The 20,498-nt window shown below is 35.0% G+C and overlaps 1 protein-coding gene across 2 annotated transcripts in view; it reads left to right on the forward strand.

The window, feature by feature from the left end:
* Positions 1 to 14,109, forward strand: part of KCNJ3 (potassium inwardly rectifying channel subfamily J member 3) — a 131,610-nt gene extending 117,501 nt beyond the window's left edge. For both annotated transcript variants that reach the window (XM_037521831.2, XM_054699185.1), the window contains one exon: positions 13,361 to 14,109. In XM_037521831.2, coding sequence (XP_037377728.2) covers positions 13,361 to 13,947 — 587 coding nt within the window. In that variant the 3' untranslated portion in view covers positions 13,948 to 14,109. The remainder of the gene's footprint in view (positions 1 to 13,360) is intronic.
* The last annotated feature ends 6,389 nt before the right edge of the window (positions 14,110 to 20,498 follow it).

A 20,498-nucleotide genomic window follows, 5' to 3' on the forward strand; every position in this document is an offset into this window, starting at 1 on the left:
ATTCTTTATTGTGGCTAAGTAATATTTCATTGTGTATGTATACAACACCGTCTTAATCCTCTCCTCTTTTGTTGGTCACTTGGATTATTTTCATAATTTAGATATTGAAAATATTGCTGCAATTAACATAAGATCCACATATCCCTTCGAATTAGTGTTTTGGTATTCTTTGGGTACTTAAGAGTGAGATTTCTGGGCCTCCCCGGTGGCGCAGCGGTTGAGCACTGGGTTGCGAAGCTGCCCACAGCCTCTGCAGCACTGGTTCGATCCCCGGCTGCTCCCTGGCCCCTGGAGGAGGGTCCCACATGGTGCGCAGACCTCTCCTGCCGCCCGCTGCTCCCCTCAGCAGTGTACTTTGGTCCTTCTGCCTGCTCTGCTCCCTGCTCTGGCTCTGGTGAATTCGCTCACCCTCCCGTGCTTCTGACTGTACCCAGTGCTTGTATGTATGTATGTATGTATGTATAAATAAATAAATAAATAGATCTTTTAAAAAAAGATTTATTATAAAAAAAAAAGAGTGAGATTTCTGTCATAGTTGTTTTGTTTGTTCAAAAAGTGATATATTAAAGGTTAAGCATCACTATCATACTCTATTAAAATGGGTAGTATAAGGAAGTAGTTTTGGATTGTGCATGACACAAAAATTGATACTTGTGAATATGTACAATCAACAATAAAGCTCTTTTTTACCAGTTATTAATCCTTTAAATACTAAGTGAGTCCAATACCTTGATTTCCTAATGGTGAGATCAACTCACTTGCCCCTCCTCCTTTTTCTCTCCCTTCCTTATTTAGACATTGCTTATATTGTTTTATAACATATGCTATTATAATTTGAACATTGGATAATTTCATAATTTGTATATTTTAGCATCGTTTATATGATATACGTTATTCTGTTCTAAATGTCAAGACATTTGTATATATATAAAATAAAATTTCCCCAGAAGGTCACCAGGACAAGTGAGAATTTTGCCTCTAGCCTCTGACTTCTCCATATTAACAGAATGTTGGTAGACAGGTCATTTTTCACCTTAAAACCTGAGAGAGAATCTAGGCTGCCTGAGGAGTTGAATTATATTTAGCATAAACTTATAGAGTTTTGTTATCATTTACATTCTGAAAATGTCATTTTTTAGGAAGTAAATGTTTGATCTCATGTATTATTTGTCTTAGCATTTTTATATTGTTGACTTTTTTCCTTAAAGTGATTTATGAGAAACTATGTCATTTAGGGAAACTTAATAGTTTGACTTCTAAATACCTGCTTATGTTATGAAAGAAAATAAATTTTTCCCAAGATATATATATATATATATATATATACATGTTTAAACTAATATTTTATTTTTCTTTTAAATATGTGTCCTATAATACCATATATTTGTGATTATTATTGTGATATGGTATTTTCACACCTAAAATAAAAAAGACAGTAATAGCCCCCATAAAATTATAGGGACTTTATTTTTCAGTTAGATTCTATAAATAACATACCAGCAAAATTAGAAGCAAAATTCTTTGACCTTTTACTGCAAAGCACAGAACCAGAACAACTGCTGAATTGCAAATATTTATTCCGGCTCTGTTCTAAGCCTGCAAGCAAACAAGAAGTATTTGAATTTCTGCCAAAGGAGATGTTAAAAAATAGCTTTAGCTATAGTTTGTGATTGAAAAAGATGTAGCAGCCTATATTAAAAGGTGGCCTCATAAATTAATGGGAAAACAAATTTTAAATTATCAAGTAAAAATGAATATACTACATTTTATAAAGTAATGTTATAGGTGCATGAGGAAAAGAAATTTTACCAGAAATTTACATTTAACTATAAGTCCAGGCCTCAAGGTATCAAAATATCCAATTAGTTTATACTATTTAATGATTATATGCAGATAAATCTAACCTCTCTCTAGTAAATATATCTAAAACTGCATCTGTGTATCATATCACAAAATCCTAAGGAAAAATCTATTTATCATTCTGATTTATCAACATGTGTTTTACTTCATTTTACAAGTGTTATTCATACTTTGTAGACTGATTATATATACTTTATTTTGATACTTTTTTTTCCCACACTTCACTAATCATAATAAGAAACTCTTATTATAGATGCTTCAAAGTTGTCTTTGGTTGGCCTGATTAATAAGTTATTACTTTAAAAGCAGAATATAATCAAAATTGACTTAATGAGTGATGTCTATTTCATTATTATTATTATGTTCCTTTCATTTTGTTAGTGATCATCTCTAATGGTGGTGAACAGGTAGGGGAGATCTGCCATTCAGAAAGTTGACTTCTACACAGACATGTTTATCCTTCCTGCTCTTTCTTTTCCTCCCTCTGTCTCACTGTCCTTTTTTTTTTAAAAAAGATTGATTTATTCATTTACACAAGATCCGGGGTACAGGCGTGGGAGGATGAGAGGATTCACCAGAGACAGAGCAGGGAACAGAACAGGCAAACTGACGGAATACACTGCTGAGGGGAGCAGCAGGCATGACAGGAGAGGTCTGCTCACCATGTGGATCCTCACTGGCTGGCCGGGATCAAACCGGCGCTTTAGAGGCTGCGAACAGCCTCACAGCGCGCGATGCTCAACAGCCTGCACCACCAGGGGAGGCCCTCTCACTGTCTGTTCTTAAGAATACCAGATAATTGGCACAATGTTAGACATACCAAATTGGGTAGGAACTCTCTTCAGAAGTTGATCCTAATCTGATAGTTTTTGATGTGTCAAAAACTGTAGTGAGTAAACAAATAGGAACTGTATCCTATACTTAGATGTGACTAGTTGTGCCTTTGCCAGTTCTCCTTCCCTGCCCCAAAAATATGTTTTTCTCATATGGTGGATACAGAATGTAGCAAATTACTACTCATTTTTCAAGAGTTTATACTAGGAGTGTGAGTGATCCTTCACTCCATTGCAATAGCACCTTGTAAATTGGCACCTAGCATAATGCCTGAAAGACAGACTCTTCAATAAGTTAATAAGTGTTAAGCACTATTGGAGATTGAAGCTAATTATAATTAGTGAATGTGGCTTGGGGATGTGTGTGTTCATGCATATGTGCATGTGTGTATAATAACAATGTGACATATTTACTTACTTATTTATGCATAAAAGGACTGGGGTATAGGCCCAGAGGTGTGGCAGGGGGTGAGAGAATCCACCAGAGTTCAGAACAGAACAGGCGGATCGACTGAAATATACTGCTGAGGGGAGCAGCAGCCGAGGCAGGAGAGGTCTGCTGCGCCATGTGGGTCACCTCCCTGACTGGGGATTGAACTTGTGCTGCAGTGGCTGTGGATAGCTTCATAGTGCTACTTCTTAAACCCTTGTGCCACCAGGGAGGCCCCACAGTATGTATACTTAAAAGACAATAAATTAGAAAAATCAGAAAAGATTTAATAGAATTAAGGGCATATAGTCTGGACTTTGAATATGAGAAATCATGTCAATAAAGGGAGAGATGGAAGATATTCCAAGCAGTTGAAATAGCATGTACCGAATAATATGCTTGGAGCAGTTGTTACTAATGGGAAAGTCATCCATTCAAGAAAACTGGAGCATATATGTTAGAGCTGATTATGGAAAGGAGTGCTTGAATTTATATCTGGACTATCACCATCTCTTGTGCAACATTGGAAAAACTACCTCTATTCCTAATATTTCAGTATTACCCTCTGTCATATGAGAAAAAAATAGCATATATTTCATAAAGTGGTGAGGAAAATTATACAAAAATTTATATAGAAAGGATCTGGGGCCTCCCTGGTGGTGCAGGTATTTAAGACACAGCATTATGAAGTTGTGTGCGGCCACTGCAGCACGAGTTCTATCCCAGGCCAGGGAGGTGACCCACATGGCGCAGCAGACCTCTCCTGGCTTCCCCGCTGCTCCCCTCAGCAGTGTATTTCAGTCAGTCTGCCTGTTCTGTTCCCCACTCTGTCTGTGGTGAATCCTCTCATCACCCACACCACTAGCATGTACCCCAGTTCTTGTGTGTGTAAATAAATAAATCCTTAAAAAAAATATGATCTAACATATTGTACTTTGTGTTGTAGTTATTGCTGGTAAGCACTTTTTTAAAGAGATGGAACTATGATGGTAACATAACTAGATTTTGACTGAACTAGTATGGCATGCAAATAACTTTAGGGTTTATTTTTTATTTCTTATTTCAATTTTATTTCTTTTAAAAATCACATTAGTCAAAAGACACTAGGCCCTACCTCCTAATACTATCACATTGGGGGTTAGAATTTCAGTGTTGAGGGGACTAAACATTTAACCAAAAACACAACACAAAATGGTTATGAAAAAACCTTTCAAACAGTTTTGTTCATAAGTATGTATATAATTTTATACAAACTATTATAAACATTAATTATTGTAATTTGTACACATTTTTTAAAAGCTTTGACATGTCTTACTGCTTCAGATATATTTCAAAAGGTTTTATTTTTTTATGATTAGAATAATGTTCTACAAAATAAATTTATATGAAAAATAATATTTCTCTTAAGGTAGAAATTTATTGTATATTCCCCTTGAAAATCTTTTCTGTTATCAGTCTTATCGTGGATATTTCCAGCAGTGTTTTCCTATACCATTAAGATATGTAGGATGCTAAAAATCGTATGAGAAAACAGTTGTACAAATGGATATAGGTAGCTGTTTTGATTCCATAATTGACAATGAAAAAAGCATATTTTAATAGGTACTATGAAAGAAAAGCAGAAAAACAATGTGGTAAGTGGAACATTTCAATGTTAAGGGAATGATCAGAAGTTTAAATAGTAATCAAGGTCTAGGTCATTTAACATGCCCAATGTCTTGTTAATCATGTCTGATTAAAGCCAATTTAAGGTTTGTGTGTATTTTTACTCAGCTGAAAACATTGCTTTAATGTAAGTCTCCCCCTTAGCTTCCAGGTTGATGGCTCATGATGAGCTCCCCTTAGTTTTAAACAGTTCTATTCAACTGGTGTTTCACTAGACTTGCTCTCACATGGGGGTGGGGGAGGAGACGGACGGGGGGTGTGGGGGGGGAAGAGAGGGGTGTGGGGGGGAAGAGAGGGACGGGGGGGGGGTGGGGAGATGGAGACACACATAGGAAGAGTGAACTATTATTGAGAAGCACCACTAAGGGGAGCAGTGGGCAAGAGGAGAGGCCCTCTGCACCTTACGTGGGTTGGCTCCCTTGGCCGGGTATCGAACTCAGGCCGTAGCAGAGACGGTAGCACTGAGCCTTAACCCGCTAGGCCACTGGGGAGGCCCTTCTCACTACCTGGCTTTAAGCCTACTAGTACTTCTCTGGAGGGAGCGCCTCTGCTTTGGCAATGCTGTGGTGATGTAAACGTCTCAAACTTGGCATCTGCAGGTGTAGCCCATGTCCTGGGCAGTGAGGGGTAAACCACGCGGCCTGGTATCTACTCATTGGGAGCCTACACTTTAGCGGGCCTCAAGTTTAGTCAGTGTGGCTCGTGACCGCTGCCAGCAGGTGCTAATATACACTGCGGCTCCCGTCTGGGGACGCCGACTCGTGTATAGCCAGGAACGGCCGTACGGTCTTCCCTCCTCGTCTGTGGACACCTTGGAGAGGACAGAAAGTCTTCTCCAGCTCCACAATGCCGAGATTGTACAGTTATGCTACTATGAGGTTCACAGAGAGATCTTTGAGAGGCGTCACAGAAGTGGGAAGAAAGCTGGAGGCTCTTTCCTAGAGTTTGAGGTACCGCCTATGTCCATCTCACCTTGGCCAAGAATTCCAAAGACATTCACTCAGGTTCATGCCATCCTGACGCAGCTGGAAGGGCCCTTCAGGGAATTTTCATGCAAGTCCTTCCAGTCTGCGTCCTGCTGTCTAGAGAGGAGCAGACACCGCCTCCGAATATCGCCCATGTTTCTCCTACATGTATTTTCAGAATGTGATCATGAATTTCCTGTCATTTTCTACCTGTTGCCGAGTCTTAGCATCACCTCATCCTTTTTGAGAGGACCTGAGATTTTGTTCTGTTTGTCAAGGTTAAACTATTTTCCTTTCTTTTGTTCTTTGGGAACTTAGATGTTGTGTTAGATTTCAAGTCTTTGTTGCATAAATTCTTACTGGAACTTTATTTTCTAACAAATATTATTGGGTTTTTCTTCTTGTCATTTTAAATTTTATTTTATTTAGAATCCTTTGACCTAGCTTCAGTAATAATGGCAAACGGATGTCTGTGAATGCATTGTAAGAACGAGTGCTTGTAAATAATAGAGGATAATATTGAGTTGAATTCATGCCCAAAACTTCTACTCCTCTCTAAAATTGTTATAAAATTTGCTTAATAATCAATAAACTACAATATATTTATACCTATACATACCATGATAGTTATACAATTAACATCAATTTTTAAACTCAGATAATGTTGGTTTATAATGCAATGTGGATTTCAAGTGTACAAGTTTTTAAATCAGCATTTGTTTATGCTACATTATGGGACCACTAGAAGTCCAGTTTCCTTCCATACAAAGTTGACACCTTTTACAGAATTACCCATCTTCTTCCTCCCCCTTCCTTCATCAGAGTCAAATACTCTGCAACTAAAAAAGTCCATGAGGTATTAAATATTGGTTAAGAACTTGGGTTTGGGAATTAGTATGGTTTTGTGCTTAGTTCTGTCACTTACCATCTGCTACTTGAATTCTCCTGTCATTGAAAGAAAACTGATTCACAGTGTGACTGTGATGGTTAAATGAGATTAAATATGTAAAATCTCTCTGGCACAATGTTTGGTAAGCTGTTAAATATTCAATATGTAGTTAACATTATTATATTAATAATTGCAATGTTAACCAATTGGTAAGTGAATATAAGAATAAAAGTTTTTTCTGATCTAGTTATAAGATCATCACTTTCCAGTCTTAAAAGTTTATTGATCTTTTTGATTTATCATATTTTTCCACATGGTTATGATTACTAGTCTTTATTAAGAAGGGCATTGCTAAAATATAACATACAGTAGATATTATCATGATGACCTTAGAACATAGGTACTGTTAGAGCTTTAATTTTAAGTTAGAAAACTGAAGTTCAGAAAGGCAAAGACACCTTCTCAAGGTTAGACAGGATAGGTGGTGGTGCTGGATCCTGGCCCCGAGTTTTGGCTGGCATTCCACAGACCCATTCAAATGAACTCAGGTGATCCACTCTGTAGAAATGCATGATCATTTTCTTCATGTTTTACTTCTGTTTTTATTGTAGCAAATAAGAATCAGAGTTTGTGCTTTCATGCCCAAAAGTTAACCCTTTACTTTGAATGTTCATTAATTACATTTCTAATGAAAAATTCTGTTATTCCTTTTGCTCTACAGTACAACTCAATAAAAAAAATGAAATGAGAGCGTAAGAGCATGACTTCTAAGCATTTCTTAAATTCAGATTTTTCCTCACCACATCCTATTTATGAGATCTTACTATTTTATAAGTTTTCTGTGACTCAGCTTACATTTCTAGAAAGTGGGAAGGGGGGGATAAATCATCTTCCTCAAAGAGTTACCGTGGGGTTTCAAGATAATACTTAAAAAGATAGTTGGCACATAGTAACCTCTGTAGAGATTTTGCCTATCATTACTGTTATCACACTGTCTAATTGAAGATTTGTTTTTATTCCCTTTTGTTTAGTGAACACATGGAAAACAGCCACCATTGTAGGAAAACCCTGCCTCCTCTTCTCTCTGCTCAAAGCAACTTCTATTATTGGATAAGGTTTAGATAAAGCCTCTGATGTGCAGGAGTTATTGATTGTGTGATATTTTTCTGTGCCACAGCATCCAAACATTCCCTTTGCCCTGTGGTTATATTGTGTTTAACCATATCATGCCCACCTCAAGAAGGTGACATAGATGCCATTTCTGATCAGGAGAAAGAAACAATAGAGAATAACTGAGTTAACTCAAAGTGTAATTAAAGATTTCTCAAATAGCAAGTCACTCTGCCATTTTTATTTAAAAACCTTCCAGACTTGTTATTTGAATGAACATTTAATTCAGTTAAAGAGATGAGATTACCAGCATAGTGTAAAGGCAGAATCAGAAAGGGAAATAAGAAAAATAAAGAAGTTGCCTCTCTCATTTTAAATTGACATACTAACACTGGAATAAATTTCAACAATAATATGTAACATTTTATGCATGAATCAATGCACAGTATAAATGATTTTTCACAAAATGTTTTTCATCAAGAGATTCAAAAGTCCCAGCTATTTCCAGTAGCAGCATCTGTTGCTTTGCCAGTTTCCACAGAGATGAGCTCCTGTTGATTTTCATCACATTTGTTCAAGTCTGGAATCGGTTATAACATGCAAACAGCCACATTGCCAGCTAAGAGGTGCAATCATATAGTACCCTTTCAATAATACTATTCACCTGCATTATTTTGATTCAAGAGGGATTTGTAATTATAAATCTAAGCTTAAATTATTTTAAAATAATTCGGATTAAAATAAACGACATGAGATAAAGCATTCTACAAGGAAAAACACTATGATGAATATGTGTTCTTAGAAAACATAATTGTATTTATTTTAAATAACTCATTTGAAATCTGTATTTATTTTTTAAACACAATTTGAAGATAAACTTTGTAAACAGATAAACTTTGTAAACAGAAGTAAGTAGTCTTTCAGTACAGAGCACAATGGATTATGGTGGAGGACTATGAGTACTTCAGTGGTCGGAGCACTATGATGACTATACTCAAGGGAGGAAATCCTATACTTGCAAAATGCTAGCAAGAATGTAAATAAGTTACTTCAATAATTGGGAAAAAAGTAGTCTCTCTATTATACATTATAAAATTTACAAATTGACCATCATAGACAGTTTCCTGGTATCCAGCATCTAAAGCTTATATGTAAGTACACATTAATAATAAAATGAAATGAAACCAATATTGAAATGAAACCAATTTTGAAACTATTATATGCTGAATAAGGAATGTCTAATATTTGTGTACCTACATCTCAAGATTCTAAAAAGGACTTGCAGAAGAACAAAGGCTAAAGTGCTGGCAAATGTTCTTTTTTGTTTTTTTAAAGATTTATTTATTTATACAAGAGCTGGGGTACAGGTCAGAGGCGCGGGAAGGTGAGAGAATTCACCAGAGAGAGCAGGGAGCAGAACAGGCAGATGGACCAAAGATGCTGCTGAGGGGAGCAGTGAGCGAGACAGGAGAGGTCTGCCATGCCATGTGGGGTTCTCCCTGGCCGGCCAGGAAGTGAACCCGTGCTGCAGAGGCTGCGGACAGCTTCACAGCACGGCACTCAACCCGCTGCGCCACCGGGGAGGCCCTATTCTTAATATAATTAGCAAAATACAATAATATAATGCATTGTAGTCACTCAGCTTGCTGCAGGTCTTTTTAATACATTCCAAGTTTCTGCACTTAGTCTTCTCTGATGTTAGAGATACTTTGGTGAAAAATGTTGAGAAAACCTAAAAGCTGAGAATATGAGTAATGCATTTTTTTTCTATTTTTAAAAATAATTTCAATGTTTAACTGGCTATTTAATCCAAGAGAATTGCTACTTGCTATCTGACATGTCTTGAATTTAATTTTCTGTAATACAAATTACTAACAGGGGGCCTCCCTTGTGGCACAGGGGTTAAATTCTCAGCACTATGAAGCTATGGCCATGCTGGCTCCAGTCCAATCCCCAGCCAGGGAGCTAACCTACATGGCACAACAGACCTCTCCTGTCTCACTTGCTCCTCCCCTCAGCAGTGTTCTCAGTAGATCTGCCTGTTCTGCTCCCAGCTCTGTCTCTGTTGAATCCTCTCATTCCCCCACACACCTCTGGCATACACACCAGTTCTTGTCTGCATAAATAAAAATAAATCTTTAAAAAAAATTACCAACATGTCAGAATTCCTCATTTTATATTAATGCATTATCATTAGTTTTCAGGAAGAACAGAAAATGAAACTGATCACTACAGAAGGATAAAAAGAGCAGTCATTGACTCTGCTAAACTCCAACCACAGTTCTGTGTACTCTACTGATCTCAAATTAACAACAGCTTTATATAAGAGAGGGTATTGCTGTATCTACTTTGTAGAAGAGAAAACGGGGGGTCAGAAAACTTTAACTTTCATAAGCTACTTGTAGCACAATTGGCAGCCAAATTCATATACTTTTCAATTATATAATGATGTTATCTCACAAGTATTAATTTGCTATGGATGAAAGTAAACTTTGTTTTGAACAATAAAATCCCCAACTTTATTACAACCAAAATAGTCCTCTGACATTTTAGTAACAAGGCTTGCGGGTAGTTTTATGTGAACAAATATTTGAAATCAGGTGTGACCGAAACTTAAGCAACTTAATAATTAATTGCTATTTATCCTAAGAAAAAATGTTACAAAATTTTTTTCCGTCCATTTTCCTCTCCATTTAAGTTTTTCTACTTTTTCTGTATGGTCCCTGATAAGGCCATAGGAAACACCTCAGTGCAGGAACTGGGAATCTACAACGTAGTATACCATAATGGTAAATACCAGGGACAGAATTTTGATTTTTAATTTCACATTTCTTTTCAATTGTAAAAAAAAAAAAATCACTAAAATTTAATAGGTTTAGATGGCAATAATAATCTTTTTTTTCAATATTTTCAGTATTTACCATTGCTAGACATAATTAAAGTTCATGATCTGAATTTACTTCCGCTCTTTGAAACTTACATTACAGAAGTGAAAACTGAATTGCATATATTGTACCCTCATATCAGGTAAATCTGTCTACCATCAGTTTTTAATGAAGTTTTTAAAATCAAGATCAAGTTGTAGAGAATATAATCACTTAACAGAACATACATATTTATAAACATCTTTCTTATATTTAAAATAATATATTGGATAGAAAGATACATAAAGAATTCATGAGTGATTATTTTAAGCAAAAATTGAAGGCTGCTTCTTTAGACAAATAAAGCATATTTATGTCTTTACTATTCTTATCCATCTTAATAGATTAGAAAATTTGTTCCCTTATTCTGGATACTTTTCTGGATTTTTAAACTTCTCAAGATAAAACCAAATATGCAAATACATCAGAAATACATATTTTTATCTTCTGAATAAGTGATGTATAATTTTTTCTTTTGAAATATTTTGTCAAAGGCTAGAAAATTGTTGGGAAATACAGAATGTTATGCAGGTATACTTTTAAACTATTTTTTTTCATAAATATTTTCTGGGGTTATTCCTGACATAATATTAATGATGAAAGACTGATATTTGGTCAATCTCTGATTTCCACCATTACCAAGTTAAATTGGTAAATTGATCGGAAGCAGATTCTTAAATAAAATAATAGAGACATCATAGCAAAGTAAAACATTATAGCAGTGCTAATAACAAAAATCAGATATAAGGATGATACTGACATCTTTTCTTCTCTGCATCCTTGATCTGTGCCCACGAATGTCAAGAGATTCATCTTCCCTGAGCACTTTGATCCTTATCTTTAATATGGGCATAAGAATGTCTTCTTAGCAGAATGTTATTGAGGATTAGTAATAATAGTAACTAACACAGTACCAAAGATAAGATAGACATTTATTTTCTACATATTTTTTTAAAAGCTGAGTGGAAAAGATGGTTGTATAAGTGACAGAAACTTACTCCTAGTGGTCATAATCTGATAATAATTATAGGAAAAAATTTGGAAAGATTCAATGAAGGATTTAATTCCTATTCAGCATGGATATTTAAATATGTATTTTACCTAATTCTAGGTATTATGTGTGACTGCTAGTCAAGGAGAAAAAAAACAAAAACAACATCTTATTATCCAAACTCTACTGACTTGAATAGAATAGAAAATCATAAAGTGTCAGAGAATAGATATGAAAAAAGAAAGACTGTCATTATTGTTTAAATTATACCTAATTGTTCAAGAGATGCATTTTAAAAATTCATCTATAATTTTACATTTTATAACCTCTAGTAAAAGTCTGACACTAAAGGTAGAGGAAAGTAGTGAACTTTGTAACTTACAGAAAATTGTGTATTTTGACTCATACAAGACTGAAATTTGATGTACGGTTTTAATTTATTCATGTACTTCTAATAGTCACACAATGAATATTCAGAGGTTGACTGACTCAACAAAAGGCTGAGTCTAAATAGATGATTTTTGAAGAGTACACAATTGGAAATAAAACCCGAGTAGCATGAATACATGATATCTCAGCAACATAAATTACAAATAGCTGAATTATACATCTGATATCCAGTATCTAGTTTCAAGAGATATACCAGGAGTCAAAACATCACTGGGCTCAGATTACTGATTTTAGTTAGTATATGGATTTCTAAAACTTGAGCAAATGTTTACTTTGGCATTAAAGTTCCAGAAAATGGAACCAGTCAATAACTCTATTATTTCTCATAGAAATATTTTCAACTTTTATTCAATTAGCAAATAATTGGGAGTAGTTCTCTTGCTCTTATTTATTAAGAATCAAATATCTGTATACATTATATATTGCCCTTTCCATTTTTGTATATGTTATTTTATTTCATGTTCAAGCAATGCGCTGAGACAATTATTGTTTCCCATGCTATACCAGAAAAGAAAGTGATACTGAGTTGAGTGTCTATCTTGGTCAAGATACTTACACTGGTAAATTCTGGATTCAAATTGGCAGAATCTGGTCTCACTCATAGCAGGAATTTAGAAAACCTAAATAAGGGACCAGGAAAAAGACTAATTAATACAAAGTAAAAATCAAAATCAACAAGCAACTATAAACCAGAGACAAACTATGGTGGGGGAGAGGAACGACTAGGGTCAAAATAAGGGGGGGTGCAATTTTATGGGGAATATAACCAAAATGATAATGCATATATAGTGCAAAAATGAAAAATGATGTAAGAATTATATAAAATAAAATATTTTTAAAAAAGTGTCAGAATCCTGTTTGTTGTATATGTCACATTGCTCCTAGAAGGATGAAAAATGATTACATGATTTTTCCATTTATCTCCTTATGGAGACATATATTCTGAAATTGTGCTGTCCTGTTTTACTTTTGGTTTATGGGAAATGAACAATTAATTATTCATTGATGTGTTACCCCTCCAAAACAATAATAGTAACCAAACCCTGTGTTCATGGGAAGAAAGTATATGTATCAAAGCTATTCATTTATATTACATCTTTCAACATAATTAATTATTCAGTCTAGTCAGATAAACAGTACAAAGTTTAAATAAATCATAATGAATTCCTAAGTCATACTGGCTTTCCATTTGTTTTTACTATGCATGATTTATCAAGGATTTTCTTTCTTTTTATTATTATAGGGATGACTTGTCAAGCTCGAACATCATACACAGAAGATGAAGTTCTTTGGGGTCATCGTTTTTTCCCTGTAATTTCCTTAGAAGAAGGATTCTTTAAAGTTGATTACTCCCAGTTCCATGCAACATTTGAAGTCCCCACCCCACCTTATAGTGTGAAAGAACAGGAGGAAATGCTTCTTATGTCATCCCCTTTAATAGCACCAGCCATAACTAACAGCAAAGAAAGACATAATTCTGTGGAATGCTTAGATGGACTAGATGATATTAGTACAAAACTTCCATCTAAGCTGCAGAAAATTACTGGAAGAGAAGACTTTCCAAAAAAACTATTGAGGATGAGTTCTACAACTTCAGAAAAAGCCTACAGTTTAGGAGATTTGCCCATGAAACTTCAACGAATAAGTTCAGTTCCTGGAAACTCTGAGGAAAAACTGGTCTCTAAAACCACCAAGATGTTGTCTGATCCTATGAGCCAATCAGTGGCTGATTTGCCACCAAAGCTTCAAAAGATGGCTGGAGGAGCAGCCAGAATGGAAGGGAATCTTCCAGCCAAATTAAGAAAAATGAACTCTGATCGATTCACATAACAGAACATCCCCCTTAGGCATTATTTACTGTTCGATTTAGTTTTAGTCCAATATTTGGCTGACGAGGTTATCCTCTCTAAGGAATCTGAAAGGCACATTTTCACACCGGTCGTATATGCATAGTTGAGAATCCTTTCTTTCCAAGCATTGCTGTTGTGCAGAAAGCAAAAGTTGTAAAGGGAGGACCTCACAAAGAAGTTCTTATTAACAGGCATGTATTATCACATCAAGCATGCAATAATGTGCATATTTTGCATTTAGTTTTATGGCATGATTTATATATGGTATATTTATATTGTATATTCTGGAAAATATATATATATATATATTTAAAGGAGTGATACTCTCCACAACATTTCTAACATGTATTAAGCCAAACATGAGAGGATAGCTTTCAGGAATGTGTATATATATATATATATATATATATATATATATACATATACACACACACACACATATATATATACACATAATATATACATATGTGTGTATATGTATATATATATATACACACACACATACACACAAATATATATATATCTGATAAAATTGTGATGTTTTGTTCAAAGTTGTAGTTCTTGTGCATGTTTACTTTATTAAGTTAGGAGGCTTCTGGCATTAATTATTAATACCAAATATTTTAGCCTTAAATTATTTGTCATTTAAAAATCTAATTTAATGTTTTTTGCTATTTAAGGTCCTAGGACATTTTCAACTCTACTTTATATGAGGGAGTCACACAACTTTGTGCTATTTATGGCCCTGCAAAAATATAACCATATATATATATATGTGTATATACATATATATATACTTGTAAATTTTGAAGCATACTAATATGCTGAAAATTTCTTATGATTTTAAAAAAATTGCTAGTATTGGGGGAAAATAAACATTGATTTGAAAATTAATCCTTTCCTGTACTAATTAAAATCTGAAAATCTGTTTTATATATAATCCAATACAAATAGGAGCTCTGAACAAATGCTGAATCATTGTAATAGTCAGTAGCCAAGTTATTTTGAATATATCAGAACCTGTGTGAAATGACATACTTAATGATCCCTGTTTTGAATTGAGGCAATTGGTAACATTTTCACTCTTTTTCTGGACTTTTGTCATTTAAAAAATCTAATAATTTATCCTTGAAGTGATGGAACAATATAGTGAAACAGATGATAAATATTCATGCTTAAAATATGTCTGTGTAATTGAAGTCTCTTTTTTCCTGCTGTTGTTTTGTTTGTGGCCCTTTTGTAACAGGATAGACTTTTTTTCTCACCTGGGAAACCTGTCACACTCCATGCCTGTCACTCAGCTCAAGAGAAATTCCTGAGATCATTTACAGTTTAGATGAATTGAAGATATTTTGCCTAAGTTTTTTTGTTTTGTTGAACACTGATTTTATTGGTTTACTGGATGCCTGTCCTACCAAAATAATTTTTGCAGTACTGTTTTTCTAACCCTAAGGTCTGGTATTTATGATTCATTAGTGAGAATTACAACTGTTGTTCAGTTGAACAAGTGCAAAACAAATATATGGCATGCAGAGATTTTAATGAAAATTTCTAAGTGCTCCTTATCAGGATAAGGATTTTCCTATAAATTGTATTTGAGATTTTCAACCTAAATTTGCCCAGAATTAATCTATTTCTGCTCATTAAGATGTAAATTTTTAATGATAGGTTTGGACTCCCAACATTTCCCATTTTTTTTAGTAATCTTATGATGATTATCTTCTTGGAAAATTATTATAGAAACAATTCTACAATTGATTACAATCACACCTTTGGCTACCTCTGTATCAACCAAATTCTGTAGGTGCAGACATATACCAGGGAATTCTTACTAGCAGAATGAACAATCTTGAGCATCCATCCACTGTGAAAAAGCTAGTTGCTCTACCCTTTGACCTCCAACCTTTCTTATTTGCTGGTTTTAGGAAATGAACTATTAACAGGGAGAGATGGGGATCCAGGGAGCATTGCATATTTTATTAGCAGTGGAGAAACTGTATAGATCATTAAGTCTAACCACTTAAAACTAAATAGAGCCATAATTTAATTTGGAGAGTCATTTAAATTTGTCTTTGGTACCAAGGAGACTATGGGACCAAAATTAAAGTCCCTGAATGTATTCATTCATTCCACAACAGTTTTTCATGTCTTTTATGTCCTAGGCATTTCAGCTCCTGGGAATTTGGACATGAGTAAGTTAGAGGATATCACTGCCCATTGGACATTGTCTATCGATTGGATATTGGGGAAGGGATACAATGGGAATTGACAAAAACCACATGCTCTGTTTTCAGATAGTCAAAATATCTGACATAAGGGAAGGAGAACAGGGCAAATGACCAAGTGGAATAAGAATTGATTTTCAAAGAGGTGACTGACTTAGGAAGGGAGTGATAATTGAATCAGTCACTACCTGATAAGAAAGGACCACTGTTGCCAAAATTAATTTTATTTAATGAATGTTTTTCTTTTATCTTTTCCACATATTATGAATGGGAAAGATATGATTTCTGCATGTAACCGCAGTTTTGCCCTATTGTTAAGTTGGTCATACCATCCCAGTTTACCAGGAGAGTTCCGGTTTATACTTGTTGCTGTGTAATTATTAATAGTACTCCCTTTTACACTTAGAATGTCCTGGTTTGATGATATATTATATGGTGACTCAGTGTTTTTGTTGAAACTAAATTATGAAGTCTGATATATTTGGATAAAAATAAAGAATTGCTTTTTCTTCTTCTTTTGCTGATTTTTTTGACACTGATCATTCTAAACAAAATCATCTCAGTTTCACATATTTTGGCCTGGAGGACTTCTTATCAAAGTGACTTTATGTAACAATCTCCTATACATGCCATGTTTTCTCAGTGTGAAACATTATACATTATATTTGAAAGGTCCATGCAGGAGGCCGGAATGCAGGAGCCAACCAGGAAGCCCACCTGGGGGGCAGGAATGCGGATACCTGCCTGGAGGACTCAGACAATGAGCCTCCCCCCTCCCCCTACAAGTCTGGTCTCAGACAAAGAACCTATACCTGCCCTACAAACTTTTCCCCTCATATGAGCCCAACTACCCACCTGACCTCTCCTCGCCCTATAAAACCCTGCTTCCTTATTCGGTTTTGGTATTAGTGTAATATTGGCTTCATAGAACGTGTTTGGTATTGTCCCTTCCTTCTCAATTTTTTGGAATAAGAACAGACATACAGACCAATGGAATCGAATAGAAAATCCAGAAATAAACCCACAGATTTATGGTCAACTAATCTTTGACAAAGGAGCAAAGACTATGCATTGGAGCAAAGAAAGTTTGTTCAATAAATGGTGCTGGGAAAACTGGGTCGCTACATGCAAAAGAATGAAGCTTGACCACTACCTCACACCATACACAAAAATCAACTCAAAATGGATTAAAGAACTAGACATAAGACCTGAAACCATAAAATACATAGAAGGAAATATAGGCAAAACACTACGTGATTTGCACATCAAAGACATCTTTACAGACACATCACCCAAAGCAGTGATAGTGAAGAGAAAGATAAACAGCTGGGACTACATCAAATTAAAGAGCTTCTGCACAGCAAAAGAGACAATAACAAAAACAAAGAGAAACCCCACCAACTGGGAGAACATTTTTGCACCCAACACTAATGATAAAGGACTGATCACAAAAATCTGCAAAGAGCTGATGAGACTCAGCAACAACAAAGAAAATAATCCAGTCAAAAAATGGGCAGAAGAGCTAAAAAGAAACTTCTCTGAAGAGGAAATGCAAATGGCCAGCAGACATATGAAAAAATGTTCAACATCACTTGTAATCAGGGAAATGCAAATCAAAACTACCTTGAGATACCATCTTACACCAGTGAGAATGGCACATATTAAAAAAACTAGCAACAACAAATGTTGGCGAGGATGTGGAGAAAAAGGAACTCTTGTGCACTGTTGGTGGGAGTGCAAACTGGTCCAACCACTATGGAGAGCTGTGTGGAGATTTCTGGACCTACTAAACATAGAGCTTCCATATGATCCAGCAATTCCACTCCTAGGTATTTACCCAAAGGACACAGAAACATCAATTCCAAAGAGCACCTGCACTCCTATGTTTATAGCAGCACTGTTTACAATAGCTAAGCTTTGGAAACAACCCAAATGCCCAAAAATAGATGACTGGATCAAGAAGATGTGGTACATATATACCATGGAATATTACTCAGCATTCAAAAAAGATAAACACATGCAATTTGCAGCAACATGGATGGCACTGGAAGGGATCATGCTCAGCGAAATAAGCCAAAAAGAAAAAGAAAAATACCGGATGGTCTCACTCATAGCAGGAATCTAGAAAACTTAAATAAGGGACCAGGAAAATGAATATAAGAAAGTGAAAATCAAAATCAACAAAAAACTATGAACCAGAGACACTTTTTGGGGGGTGGGGGGCGGGAGGGGAAGGATTGGGGTCAGAATGGGGCATTTGCAATTGTATGGGGAATATAAAAATAAAATTTAATATTAAAAAATAAATAAATAAAAAAATAAAACCCTGCTTCCCCCTAACAACGTGCTCGGCTTCACTGCCCCCCGCCTTGGGTCTGTGAGGTCCGCCCGGGGCGCAATAAACTTTCCCTCCCTTTGAGAAATGTAGCCTGGCTCTCCTTTTCTTTACCGCGCTGAACCTTTCAATATTGACTGAAGAAAAAAAACAATAAACCCTCCAGTATTTCCATTTTAGGACGCTGGAAGCTGGAAGAGCTCAGAGACATAAGACAACTTAACCAAGACAATTTTCAGCCCATCAGTGTCATAACTAACAATAGGAAAGTGAAATGTAGTGTTTTTACTGAACTAAATAACTCTACTTAACTGAAAACTGGTCCCTTCATATGAAATTTTCATGGTGTACATCCTTCCATAGTAAATGATTGATTCTATCAAAATGATGTAAATAAAATACAGCTATTTTGATAATGTTTATCTTCAATATAAATATTCATCCTTTTCAGTAATATGTAAGTATACATTTGTAAATAGATACCAAATTAAAAACAGGATATTTTATCAGCAATTATTTCTGCAAGAAATCTTATGCTATTAAAATGCATCCATCCATATATGAGTTTTAACACTATGAAAAGTATTTAATTGTTTTACAAACTTTGCTTTATAGAATGGAACCAGATGGATTATTTCTATTGGAGGAAGAGTAAAATATTTGAGAAGATGGCTTACATTCTATTTTGTTATAAAAATTTCTACTATTCCTTACTAAGAAAAGAATTTGTCTGGACTGCACAGCACATCTGTGAGCTCTGCTTCAAAGTTTGTGCTTGAATTACATTGTACATATTCAAACTAGCATCCAACTAATTGCATTGTATGTCATGCAATATATAATTATTTAAATGTACAAGGTCATTTAAGTTACAAAAATAAAAATTCATGTATTCATTACCTGCAAGTTCAAATTTATAAAAACTACATTAAACTTTCAAAACATGATTTGGTTTAATTTGTAGTGTGCTCATCATTTGTCCACTTTTCAGTTAATTACAGTCCTTGATTCAGTCTATCAAAAAATTCCGAAAAGGCAATGACTTCATCCATCACAGTCATTCCTTGAGGGTTAGTTTTATTTTGGCTCCTTTTGGTGAGATGCTTCAACCTCATAGAGTGTCAACTTGACAAAACAGATTACTTGAGACTTGGAGGAATCATGACGGTCTTACAAAGGCAGAATCAGTGTATCAGAAGCCACAGTAAGTAAAGTAAGTAAATAGATTTCCTAATTCTTAAATATGAAATCATATTTCTGAAAATTTTCAGTTATTTTTCCTGAAAACGTTTCATGGAAAAAGCATGATTCTAATTTTGAATCACATGAGTTCTATGATGTTATATGCCCAACTCCCTGACATCTGAACTCAATTAATTAAAAACAAAAAGCACCTAGTTCCTGGCCTAGTAAGACTCAAAGAGGATGGTCCTTGTCATTCTGTGGAATGTTTTTACCAAATTACTTTTTTACTTTGGAAGTTTCCTTGAAACTCTGGTTATTTCAGAACATTCAGGCTTTAAGGATAAAAGAAGGCTGTAGACAATAAATAGCTCTTCCCATCTTATTAAAACTTGCATCCATAACCCCTGCTCATCATTTCCCATTCATTCACTGTCATTCACTCACATGCTGATCTGCAAACATTGTTTGGATCTTTACAATTCTACATGGTGAAGATTATCCTCATTTTACACTTGAAGAAACTAATTTTCAGAGAGACTATTCAGTGTGTTTCTAATTAAGTTAAATCCACAAATTTGAATAGTTCCTGCCCTCTGGGTGGTTCCATTGTTATTTACATGCAAATCCCTAAACATTCTTATTACTGCTGCTTCTTGATTGTTCTTTTGGGAGTGTTATCTATTTGTTTTCACAGTGGTAGATGAAGATCTAGTTCTATTTCAACTTATGCTATTCAATACACCTCCACAACATCCACTCAACCCTAAATTTGCAATATCGTTATGT

The sequence above is a fragment of the Talpa occidentalis genome, unplaced genomic scaffold (assembly GCF_014898055.3).
Source record: "Talpa occidentalis isolate TD23 unplaced genomic scaffold, MPIMG_talOcc4v2.1 talOcc4.3, whole genome shotgun sequence".
NCBI lineage: Eukaryota > Metazoa > Chordata > Mammalia > Eulipotyphla > Talpidae > Talpa > Talpa occidentalis.